Source organism: Carassius gibelio, chromosome A11, assembly GCF_023724105.1.
Source record: "Carassius gibelio isolate Cgi1373 ecotype wild population from Czech Republic chromosome A11, carGib1.2-hapl.c, whole genome shotgun sequence".
NCBI lineage: Eukaryota > Metazoa > Chordata > Actinopteri > Cypriniformes > Cyprinidae > Carassius > Carassius gibelio.
In genome coordinates, this window is record NC_068381.1 from 7,624,925 (window position 1) to 7,638,265 (window position 13,341).

General features: G+C 37.3%; 1 protein-coding gene across 3 annotated transcripts in view; it reads right to left on the reverse strand.

Moving 5' to 3' along the window:
* LOC128022195 (protein diaphanous homolog 3) overlaps positions 1-13,341 on the reverse strand; it is a 265,958-nt gene that overhangs the window by 88,252 nt on the left and 164,365 nt on the right. For all 3 annotated transcript variants that reach the window (XM_052609505.1, XM_052609506.1, XM_052609503.1), the window contains 2 exons: positions 7,571-7,810; positions 4,070-4,199 (listed from right to left, as the gene is read on the reverse strand). In XM_052609505.1, the coding sequence (XP_052465465.1) occupies positions 4,070-4,199; positions 7,571-7,810 (370 nt within the window). The remainder of the gene's footprint in view (positions 1-4,069; positions 4,200-7,570; positions 7,811-13,341) is intronic.

Sequence of the window (13,341 nt, forward strand, 5' to 3'; positions counted from 1 at the left end):
TCTCACAAGCAGTGTGAAGGCCTTAAGGCTTAAACAGTCAAGATGTTTAATCATTTATAATCCTAAGGTCTCTGTAGCATTTTGATTTCAAATCACTTCACTGTCATGTTTGGGATTTTTGTTATACAACTGTTAAGATTTTTGTTAATTGCATCCATAACAAAACTACACACACACAAAAATGTAAAAATAAAAAGTTCCTGTAAGACTAAAAGAGGTCTGTGTCTTTCATCAGTTCTTCACACAAGCTGCTAGTTTGATGAAGTAATTATGTGACTTTAATAAGAGGCTCAGGTTTGATTAAGCCGATGCTGTTTAGAGGGGACAATCCTATTCCATGCACAGTGTTAGCTACATGTGATGGGACACATTAACTGAGCCTCATGTGTTGAGATTTGGCTTATATATCCTCAGCTTAGCAGGATATTATTTATTGCATTTTACTGAGGAATTGTGTAAATGTTAAACTACTTAATTTGTAATCTGCTTAGTTAAGTCTTTTTTTTTTTTTTCTTTTGGTCCTTGAATGATTTCTAACAAATGCAATATGATGTTTGTAAGAACTGAATGTGCCTCCTACCTTTCCCATATCTTGGCCTAAAGAGCTGACAAGCACACATTTTGCATTCAGAAGAACAACATAAAGCTTCATCGGAATGCATGTATGCATAATCAGAAAGGACTAGTTGAATGCAAAAACCTCACTTTAGCCACCAAACTCATCTCTAGCTCCCTCTCATGAAGTTAATGTAAAAACGGACAGAGAGATAGAGATAAATGTCTCTATTTGGTTTCACTGGACTGTGCCAGGAGCAGCTGGCACAGTTGCTCTGAGTGTGGCTCAAGAGTCCAGTGCCTACACACACAGACCTATTTGTCAATCTGAATATTTGCATGGGACATTTATTCAGGCACTAAGTAACTTCAGTGCATAACTCATTTGGCACCTTGTTATATATGCTCTTTTGTGGTGCAACCACATGGCAATACAGAAAAAAATTTGTTATTTGTCTTAGTATAGCTATTGTCTTAGTATAGCTATGCAAAATCTGAACTGTGTGTGGCCACTAAATCTAGTCTACAGTTGTACATAGATGCACTATGATACACTATTATGTGCACACTAAAGCCAAACGACAAAACTATTTAAATCACTCATGCCCTTGAGATGCAACTGCAGAGTGAGCTAAGTGTGTGTGTTTGGTGTAAGGGGGTTGGTGAGTGTAAACCTACACTCAAGATGCCCATTCAGAGGGATACTTGAGATCAATGTGTGTGTGTTTTATTACACTGGTTTTGGTGATTTGCAAACTCTTGACAGGAATGAATGTGCTTGCTTGTATGTGTGGATGATTTCATCCAGTTACTGTGAGATAAGTGTCATTCTGTACAATACTGTTCAAAAGTGCAAGGTCAAGAAGATTTTTTTCCCCTCTTATGCTCATCAAGGATGTATTTGATAAAAAATACAGTTAAACAGCAATATTGTGAAATATTATTATAATGTAAAATAACTGTTTTGTAATACATTTTATTTAAATGTAACCATTCCTGTGATGACAAAGCTGATTTTTCAGCATCCATTACTCAAGTCTTCAGTGTTACATGATTCTTCAGAAATCATTCTAGTAAGATTTGGTACTGAAGAAACACTTCTTATTATCAGTGTTGAAAACCGTTGTGCTGCTTAATATTTTATTTATTATTTCCAGGATTTTTTTATGACATTACACATGTCTTTACTCTCACTTTTAATCAATTCAATATGTCCTTGATGAATAAAAGTATTAATTTCCAGATTTAAAAATGCTGTCCAACTAGGTAGCTCACTAGATTGAAACATATCCCTATGTTCTGGTGCCCTTTCTTAAAAGTCACTCTGGAAGCCAAGTGTGTGCCAAAGGAAATAAATATAAAAGAAAGCTTCAATAACAGTCAGCGGGTGTTCTTGAAAACACTAAAGAAACCCACATGCATGGACTCTCCATTAGCAGCCACTGAAGGAAATCATCCTAGACCTAACTGTACCACAATGGGAGACAAAACCATAACTGTAAGTGAATGACATGAGCTAATTCTTAATGAAAGCATTTTCATCTCCACGAGAAGAAGAAGAAGAAGAAAAACATGCACCTTCTAATGCAAGCTCTAAAGGAGAGAATAATGGAAGTAATATCTGTAAAACAGTCAGAGGCTGTTTCCTGAGGGAAGTGCAGGGACAGACATTCAGCGTGGTGGGGATATGTTACCCATAATGCCATTTCAGCTTTGATGAAGGACACAAGAGCAGGCAGCACTAATGAAATGGGAAACGGGAGGGGAAAAAAGTGAAACTAATAAAAAGCTGCAGAGACAGAGCCAGGAGGAGAGAAAAACCTTCAAACATTCTTGGAACACGAAAGGAGAAGTTTTGAAGAACATCTGTGCCGTTCATTTACACACAGTGAAACCAAATTGTGATCATGAACTATTGCACACCATGAAAGTAAGCCATACAGCTTGTGTGCCTATCAATATATGCAAACGTAGATGAGATTTTTTTTAGCAAAGAAATGTATTTTTGGTCCTTTTGTCACAAAGCTTCAATAAAACTTCATAAGACCTCTAACATAAGTTGCATGGACCACTTTTATGGTTATTTTTGCCATTTTCAGAGCTGAGTTTTCATCGCATAGAAAGGAGAGGAGCAAATATTCTGCTAACTTCTTTCATCTCCAATGGAAGAAAGAACACCATATGGGTTTGCAGCAACATGAGGGTGAGTAAATGACAAATGACAAAAAAGCTAACAGTTCATAATAAAGCAAACAGGAATTAAACATTAACACAATGTAGGTCTTAATAAAAGTCCCTGGTCTTACGGTGTATAACAATATCAAACACATTATTCTTACATTTTTATTTTTGTTAATAATAGTACATACAAAAATGTTATAATGTTGCCTGTCTCTGAAATGTCCATGTCCTGCTCAGCACTACAAAGCCAGAAAATAAAATTATGACTAAATATTGTCTGCAACGAACCTTTATCACGTGACGAAAATGAGCCGCGATGCAATGTAAATGCTGGACATGTGATGATGACTATAATTAAATGGATAATGCAATATTGTTCACTAATAAAAACGAGACAATGTGATTTACAAAATAAAAACTATGCTAAAATGTATCTTCATTTTCATTGACCAAAACGAGACTAAACTAAATGTTATAACGTAATTTTGTCTCATTTAGTCGTGTTATTATTATTATTTTGCAGTATTTGTTTCCTGCGTCTCACTTTTAGGGGCAGCATCAGGTCACACTGCAAAGAAGCAGGCGACATAACTCCGTCAAGCCACAATCGCGGCATTATTTAGAAGATGACAACAAAGTTAAGTCTGACAGAGAGAAAGGGACAGATGTGTGTACTTCTAACATGTTTGGTTGGTCAAATAAATGTTGTAAATTCAAATCAGAAAGTCTTCTGTGTCTGGAATGGATGTATTCTTGAGTCTGTAATGTAACAATAATATAAGATAACCTTGTTCGAAATGGTTTTGGCTAAAATAACATTTTGGTTTCGTCTGTACTCCTTGGTACTTGTACTATACTGACTGGGTTAAATAGAATTGCATTACTAAAAATAGACTAAAATACAATTTTCATTGACTAAAACTAGTCTAAAACAGTCATGGATAATTCTGACTAAAATAAGACTAAAATGCTCAGGCTTTCAGTTGATTGAAACTTGACTAGACTAAAGAGAGTATGAATGTGACTAAAACTAATAAAAACTAAAATGACAGCTTCACACAAAGACTAGACTAAAACTAAAATTAAAACAAGCCGCCAAAAAACAACACTAGTACATTTTGAGTCTGATATTAAAGAACTGTTAAAGTACTCTGTAATGCTGGTAGCTATAAAAAGTTTTTTTTTTTTTTCCCCCACTTACTTTTCTGATGGTCAGCCAGGGAGCTGAGAGTGCTAGATGACCAGCAAACCATCGAAACGAAACTAAATAAAATGAAACGAAACCTGTCCACTTTTAAATAGATGCTGGTTCTGTGTGTAAATGTTCCAATACCTCGACTGGCCTGGTCCACATGCTGTAGATCCTCCACAAACTTCAGTACTTCAGGGAATTTCTCCTCACAGACCTCTACAAGGAAGTGCAGGAGAGTGGACTTCTGATCAGCCGATTTGGTGTCCTTCAACTGGGAGCCAAATACAGACAGAGAGATAGAGACAGATGAAAAGGGGGAATACAATTATTTTGTGTGATATCAACATGAAATAAGAATAGAAAAGCAAAAATGCATCAAAAAAATGAATGTAGATATTTGGATGTTCAGAACATTTTAGAAACAGAGAGAATCCTAAAGCAAGCCATCAGCGTCCGCCGCCTTCATGTCTGACAAGTTAATTTGATAGTACACTGCAATTGGCGCCGGACTAAAAAAGCAAGACATTTTCTTTGTCAGTTATGATTATCATTGTGGCACAAGGATACAGGCCTTTGTAAAAGGCAGTGCAAAAAGCATTTGATTAGGGTGGATAGCGCAAACATTATTAAGCTCTTCTGGGTGGTATAGACTGACAATTTAAGACGCTTGATTACCTGGGTGGGGGGGGGGGGGGGGTGCAGTGATAGAGATGAAGCAAAAATGAAGTTCCAAATAGGCCCTTATGAAATGAGAGATGAAATTGGACAAATCGACTTTTCCATCTAGTCCATTTTAGTACTCAACACTATCTTACACTCTGCCATTTCTTTTAAATGTATGCGTTCTGACAGAGGCTTTGTGCTGGATATACACACAGGGTTCAACTGGATAATTGCAGTGTCAGAGCATTTTGAAGCCGTGTGAAGAGTAAGACACAGACAGATGACGGAGGATGAAATTAGGTTTTGCTGCTCTGCCTGAAAAAACTTCTTAAAAAAAAAAAAAAAAAAAAAAAAAAACCAAAAATCACACGTGTTAAGACAAAACAAAGCGGCCAGATTCTACAAATTGCTTGTGCTTATTTCATCTAAAAAGTATGAAAATGACAATGGAACAAAGAAACCTAAAATATCTCATGTGATGATATCATTGAAGTCATTGATGTCTGTGAAACGATCTTAAATAATGGTTGTCAATCCAAAAATCAACATTCATCGAGATTCTGACGTCCATGATGCACTGAACCATCCTCGGTTGATGAGATCAAACAGTGAGGCGTGTGTCACTTGCTCAAAGGGAAGTGCGTTCAAATCCTTTGACAACTTAACATGTTCGATAAACCCACTGTGAGCAAAAGATGATACTGACAGGTTAAAGTCAGAATAAAACAAACAAACAAACAAACAAACAAACTATCAGATCAACAGAGGCAGCGAGAGAACATCAGGAGAGGCCCTCAGGCGAGGAACTTGAAAGGCAGTAAACGACACTTTCTTTGTTACTCCTGCCCATCAGGGACTGAACTGCTATGTGCAGATGTAGAGATGTAGTCTCTCTCTCTCTCTGTAATGAAGACAGTTAACTAACTCCATTAGCTCTGATGAACAAGGTCCTTAAGTGGGTTTAAGGACAGGTTTGAGTGGTGATATGTAACAAATAAGCTGAAGATTTAATGTATATTATAGATTACAAGTTACTATATAAATATAATCACATCCACAATACACAAAAATAATTAAAGTTTTGGGGCCAGTATATTTTTTATTTATTTAAAAAGATTAAATTAAATTTAGCAAAAGTAGCAGTAAAGACTTTTACAATTATAAAAATAATATTTATTTCAAACAAATGCTTTGCTTTTAAAATATTCTATTCATTAAATAATCCTTAAAAAATATAATAAATATAAAGCAGCACAACTGTTTCCAATATTGATAATTGCTTCTTGAGCATGACATATAATATAGTCACCCTAATATCATTCTAAATCCATATGACTTGCTTTGTTGCATGGAAACTTTGACGTATGTGACGAAACAGCATTAAAGTTTGAAAAAATCATAAAATAAAATAAGCATTGTAAAAATACTCTGTGTGACTGGTTTCATTTATTCCCAGTCTACTGAAGCTATACAATTGCTTTGTGTGAGGACCAGACCAAAATTGAGGGACATTTTCTGCCCACCTTCACATGACATGGAAAAAAATGTCAGTGAACATTCTTCAGAGGTTCTCCTTTAGTTTCTCACAGAAACCAGGAAGCAATTTGGGTTTGAAACAAGATGAGGGTGAGGAAATAATGCCTGACATTTCATTTTTGGGTTATTCCTTAATAAAAAAGTCTGACTGTGAGCATGTCCACATACAGCCTTTGGTCTTTTATTAGGCCTTCTAGGCGACATGATGAGCAGGAAGGCATTTCATTATCCCGGAGAGAGTCACAAATGCAGTGATGGCTGTTCTCTGAGCTTTAGCACCACACAGAAGGGAGGGATTGAAAGTAGTAATGAATAAAATGGATGGCTAATAAGAAAGAAATAAAGAAAGAGGCAGATCAGGCCTGATAGAAAAAGAAAACTAATGCCAAGTAACCATGGAAACCCAAGTAAATCTGTGGTGGTAATTAATTATATTCCCCTTCTGCCCTTTTCCATTCACCTAAATGTGAAAATATCACCCAAACATTATCATTAGAGGGCTTTACACATGGTGCACCAGTGCAAAACCAACCACCACAATTCTAAGACAACTGCTAAGGTGTTCTGTGCATAACATGGCAAACGGACAAAGACGTAATCCATTAGTTACATTAACACACCTGACTAAACCTGTCCTCTTACCGGCAAGCACATATATGTCTGCATTATGTCATTACGCAGAGACTTATCTTTGAAAACAGAAGAAGCAGCCATAAAGTGGTTTTTAGTCTCTGCACTTTGATAGATCCCAGAAGATAGGGCTATTGTGGTCTTGAGTGCTTGATAGTGTTAAATCAAATGAGATCTTCTCGAATGCCAGTCGTTTCTAGTGAGAGGCACTTTAGATGGGCCGGACGATAGGGGTCAAGGTAACGGGAAATGTGTGGGAGGGGAGTGAAGGACACAGAAGCTGCAGCCAGACTCTCATGCCTGCTGGTGACTCAGCTTTGGCTCCTTCACAAACATCAGAGGAACACAAATTATCATCTTATCAGCTTCTTCCCAAAAACAGAAAGCAGGAGGAGAGCGTTTCGTGGAAAATGCCCATGGTTTATGTAGGCGTCTAATATGAAGAGGCCTAATAAACAGAAAAACAGTGGCTAATAATTCACAAAGTACATAAATATGAATAACAGATCACATAAATGACTTTAGGGCTGTTTTTACTGGATGAACTGGTACAGCTGATGGAGGTTTTCAAGGAATACACTTAATCTGTTTGTAAGAAACCAGCCCAAAAAAGCCTCAAGATTTCATTTATTTGATTCAGAATTTTGAAAGCATTTGTTTTAGAAATTAGTAGACTTGCATCTGGACAACGCCTTCAACCAAAGCTCCATTTAACACATTTGACCATATTTCAAAACATTTTGCAGGATAAAAATCGTGCCGAATCTGTGTGGGCTTAGATATGAAACGTAAACTCTTTCTCTCTGTGCGTACCTTGCAGAGCGAGCTGAGGTTAAAGCCGAAGGTCTGGGCGTTCCGCGAGCCAGCGTTCATGAAGTTCCCCATGAGCAGAATGAGTTCCAGCAGCCTGCTGAAAGATTTGCTCTTCCTCACCTCGTCACAGGCTGCGTTTACCGCCATGATGTCCGGACGCAAGTTACTCACTTGCTCTTCAAACTGCAGCTTAAACAAGATGGAGTTGAGCCTGGGCCTCAGACGCTTCACGCTACTCATCTAGAAGAACAGAAAATAAGCAGAAATCAGTGGACTTGCAGTAAATGTCTATGGAATAAAACCTAAGGGCACTTATGGAAATAGTTCTATCTTATAATTCATTCCTGCTAAAAAATATAAATTCAATTCAAACATACTGAATAAGTCAAGAGGATAAGTTTAATAAAACCTCCAAATCAGAAAAGAAAAGCTTTATTCCTGAATGAAATTAGCAAATTTATTGTCAACATTTCTTTCAAACCTGGCTAATATATTGGATGAATTTAAATAGTGTTTTTTTTTTTTTTGATGGGCTGTTTTAATTCTAGTTTTTGTCTAGTCTTACCTAGTAGTACAGACGAAACCAAAATTTTCTTGTATCCAAACCCATTTCAAACAAGGTTATCTTATTATATTATTGTTACCTTACAGACTCAAGAATACATCCATTCCAAGATACAGAAGACTCTCTGATTTGAATTTACAACATTTATTTTACCAACCAAATATGTTAGAAATACACAGACATAAATTTCAATAAGAACACTAAAACAATTGTAAAACAAAATCTGCTAAATTCTCTCCCAAATTTTCCCCCGGCTGGCCGGCCATCAGTCCTTTTCTCTGTGTCAAGGCTGATTTATATTCGACATGCCCGCAAGTTCTCCTGGGTGTGGGTGGAAAATATGCCGTCATTGCGGTGTTGCCAGAAGTTTGCTTTGAGTGTGCGCAAACTCATTCCGCGGGGTAGAGTGCATGCCATTTTTTGTAACTTTCCGCATAGCTCCGCATCCAAACATGCACAAGGTCAGGGCGATACTAGCCGAAACATGCACATCTGTGGCGGCGCTTGTGTTAAACAGAAGCAGTTTAATGTGAAGTTCCAAATCCATCAGGTACTTTAACAATTTGTTTTTATACATTTTTTTATGTTTGCATAGTTTGTCCAAGGCTTCTTATTTGAAGTACGCTTTATTTGTATTGTATAAAATAGATTAAGAATTTATTTAGATATGAATTATACACTATTTGGTTATAGTTGTCTTGTGTTTGATGCGAAATACAGCCAATAGTTTAAGATTGTTTTAAGTTTGTACATAAATAAGTAATTCACCAACTCATTCATCACAAGACTTGTACTGGCAAATGACTTCTCACTGGTGATTCCCAACAGTTTTAGAGGACAATTACTCCTTGTCGTTCCCCTGTCGTTTCAAAGAATAGCACAACAGTGAACGCGGCAAGTATAAAAGCCTCGACCGTTTGGGAAGGTGAGCTCGCAGTCAGCGGAGCAATGCGAAATTATAAATCCCTCGTAACTTTGTTTGTCGTCGTCTTCTAAATAATGGGGCTTGAAAAAGTGACGTTGCCTGCGTCTGCACAGTGCGACCTGATGTAGCCCTTGATGTGAGATACAGGAAACAAATACTGCAAAATAATAATAATGCGACTAAAGACGAAATAACGTTGTAACATTTTGTTTCGGCTCGTTTTGATCAACGAAAATGAAGAGACATTTTAGCATAGTTTTTATTTTGTAAACCACATTTAGTCTCATTTTTATTCGTCAACAATACTGCATTATATAATTAATTATAGTCATCGTCACATGACCAGCATTTATGTTGCATCTCGTCTCATCTTCATCATGTGATAAAAGTTCGTTGACGATGATACTTAGTCATGATTTTCGCTGATGAAAGCAACACTAAATTTAAATAAGTTCATTGAACTTTGAACTTAAATCCCTCATACATTAGTTAAGATCAATCATTACTTAGGTCACGTTTCTATGATGGAAACTGATGGAGTCAGATTAATGATTCAGATGTAAACGGTGTTCACTCCTCTGAAACTGATCTTTCATAATGAGTATTTCTACATGTATGAGTCTCATTTAAATCCTACACACATGCGTATACAGTATGTGTGTTTGAGCACGTAGTGTGTATTTCAGGGGTTAGGGAGAGGGTTGAGCAGAACCTAATTTTCCCCAATAAAAAAACTTGTAATTAAGATATTCAATACGGAGACATGATCAATATGTCTAGACCTGTTTTCCATAATCAGATATCATCTCTTGTACATGCACGCACACTGCATTCAGTCTACATCTGTGTATAAATAAAGACAAATGACAGTGGACAAAAACACAAGAATCCAAAAACTGATGGAAAGAACGGGGAAAATGAGAAGAGAAAGTAAATAAAATAAGCTAAAATAAAGCCAAATGCCTAATTTATGTGTGTAAACATTCGGCATACTTGTAGCAGGCATCTTCTGTGTGTGTCAGGCAGAGCTAATCTGCAATGAAACAGACTCAAATTCAAAGCTCTCCTAGCCATAAATGTTTGAGGGAGATTTGTCCCCCGACCCCCACCCCCCAGCTCAGCACATACAAGGAATTATTCATTAGAGCTTCTAAAAGACAGCATAGTAAGAATTATCAGGGAGGTTCAGTGATGCTGGAAATCACATAATAGCTCCTGTATATAAAACACTTAAGGGACTTCATGACACCAGACACGTGGAGCAATGAAAAAAAAGACACACCGTATATTTTGTCAAAGGTATAAAATGACGCTTTCGTGAATGAATTAATGATGAAAAGCTAAAGGTTTACCAAACATGTTATCTTGTAGAACCTGGACTGAGAGCTACAAAAAAAAAAAAAAAAAAAAAAAAAAATCATGAAATGGCATTAGCAATATTTTTCCAGTATCAATTTCCAAATACTCTGAAAGAAAATCATGTAGGGCAGGACTTAATCTTATTCATCAGAATTTGATTGGATCACGCTAATTATGATAAAATTGATTATGTTCCCCTAACCACGTGGCATTGGCTGCCTCAGTAGAAAGTTTTTTCATAAGCAGAAAAAATATTATACTCGTGACAAAAAACTACCTACTGATGAACTGCACAGAACAAGAGCAGGGAAATAAAGACAGTAAATAGGGTCAATTTTGACATTATGTTGTCTAGACATTTCACTCTTCAATTAGAGTGGCGTCTTCATTAGTGAATATTCTCTTTGATCAGCGCTGGGAGCCTTTTCACCTCCTAGTTCAAAGTAGCACTTTCTTTCTGAACAAAGCAACTATCCATCTGTGGGTGTTTCTTCAACTATGGCCACATATGGCCTTGTTGACTTTGAAAAAAAACTCTGTTTTACTATTTAGAGTGTGAAATGTGATACTTAATTTGCCTACTAATAAAGTTCTACAGTCTATTTAACAAAGTTATGTCCTTTAATTCTTTAATTCCATCATTAATGCACTAATCACTGTCAATAACGAACCACTGGAATATATCAGCAATCTCACATACCTAGGAAGCCTCATTAGCAAGGATAACACAGCATAAAAAAAGACTCGGAGCAAGGCTCGGAAAACCTAGAGGGGCTTTCGCCAGGTGTAACATGGTCTGGAAATCTATGCAATAGAACACCTTCACAAAGCTTCATCCCTGTCAAACCAGTCCTGCTGTACGGCTCAGAATGCTGGCGGGTTACTAATGGCAACATGAACAAGATCAGTGCTTTCCACAATGGATGCATTAGGAGGATATTTCATGTATTCTAGCCTATGAAGATCACCAATGAAGAACTGCACAAGAGAGCAAAGAGCCATAGGGTGATCATTGAGACCAAGCTGAGACCAAATGGCATGGAAAGGTCCTCAGAATGGACCAGGACACCTGATATAGACACCACCTGGCAGAAGAAAACAAGGGCGACCAACACAACATGGAGACGTACAGTAATAGCAGAACCGAAGGTGACGGGTCTGACATGGGGCGAGGCACAGTATACTGCAAATATTACAAATAAAAATATTTACTGTCACTTTTGATCAATATAAACCGTCTTTGCTGAATCAAAATATTCATTTTCTGAAAAAAATTAAATAATAATTTAAAAAACGCTTGAATGTGTTGAATGAGGGTTTATATTTAGGGTTTGTGATATTAAACATCTGCACATTAACCCTTGCATACATGTGTTGCTCATAAAAGTACATGAAACCAGGTCAAATCCATCCACCCATAAGAAAACACCATGCTACCAGCTAAACTTTACTGTGCAGAGTCGTCAAGGTAAGATATTCAAATCAAATTTAGAGTCTAAATTCAAATGCATCTGCAGACGGGAGTGGAGGTAACAAGGTGCTGCCTGCCACTCAGCATGTGACGGTATTCAGAGGGGAACAACTTTTCAAGCGTTTCAAGTATTATCCTTTATCAGGAAGCTAAATCATCATTTCACACAACCACCCAGACTGCCTGCTGAACAACAGAAGCATTTCACTGTGTGCGTGTCCCAGTAGACCCCGAACACACTTGCTACGTCTCTAGTGTATATGGCCTGCTGGAAGACTCGATGGGGAACGGGACACACACCTGTTTCATCTTTCTGCCTCTATTGTCTGCTTTGCCTGATTTAAACTTTTTTTTTGTACACCTTGAACTAAGACCTATTAGGGGGGGGGGGCTGTTGCTATGGTAACAGGAGATTTCTCTTTTCCGAGTGTTTTCTGGTAAGAGGTGTAATTCTTTACGCTCAGCTTCACCTGACTAAAGCGAAACAGTTTATCAGGAGCTAAAAATACCGCATGCAGCCATTAAAAACATTTATTCAGAGAGACAAAGCAGATGGCTGAAACAGAAGTGTCACATATGGGTAAAAACATCCCATGCACACGCTTACAAGCAATCACTCTATATGATCTTAAGGTCCTGACAGTCCAAACAAAGGGTTCAAAGTTCTGGCTCCAGAAAAGAACAAAGAGTACAAAACTGCTTGCAATGGCACTATGGAAGCTTAAGAATTCCCTTTGAACTGGATAGTTCTCTGAACTGCAAATGCATCATTTCCTGCTGCCCATGCATGCATAAACCACAGTTTCATATTCCTCATTATATAATAAACACACCAAACACAACGACAGGCCACTCTGTTGCATGAAGCAACTCCCTTGTGCCTTTCTTTTACTTCCTATCATTTCTCACAAAATTCAAGCATCCTAGTTGTCTCAAAAAGTCAAGTGTAATGAGCCTAAGACAATGGGGTGAACAAACCTGTTAGAAGCCTGGTGAGCATATGCTCACAAACACAATAACTAATATGGGAATCTCTAAGAGGGTCAGCCGTTGTACTGTGCCCCTGGTGGTTGAGTAGACTGATTGATCAATTATTCTGCGGAGAGCAGCATGTATTTAAACCATGAAAAACCCAAACCAGGGCAGAAGACACAATGTCATGTGAATTGGAGTCTGACATCTCTTAAATCTAAATTTCACACATCTTGACAGAGTTGAGAAAAGCTCTGAAACTGATATCACACATTCAGAGATGGGTTGTCAGAAACAATCAAATATGAGAAAAGCCTTCATTACCATGTTAAATGACAACTCCTGAACATATTATATTGGAAAAAAGACTATAAAAATTCAACTCTATGCTACAGTGATACCTAAAATGACACAGGACTGTAAAGTTACTGCTGATTTGAGTGTTTTATTTCTTTTCTTATAGTAAAAACTCATAAAGC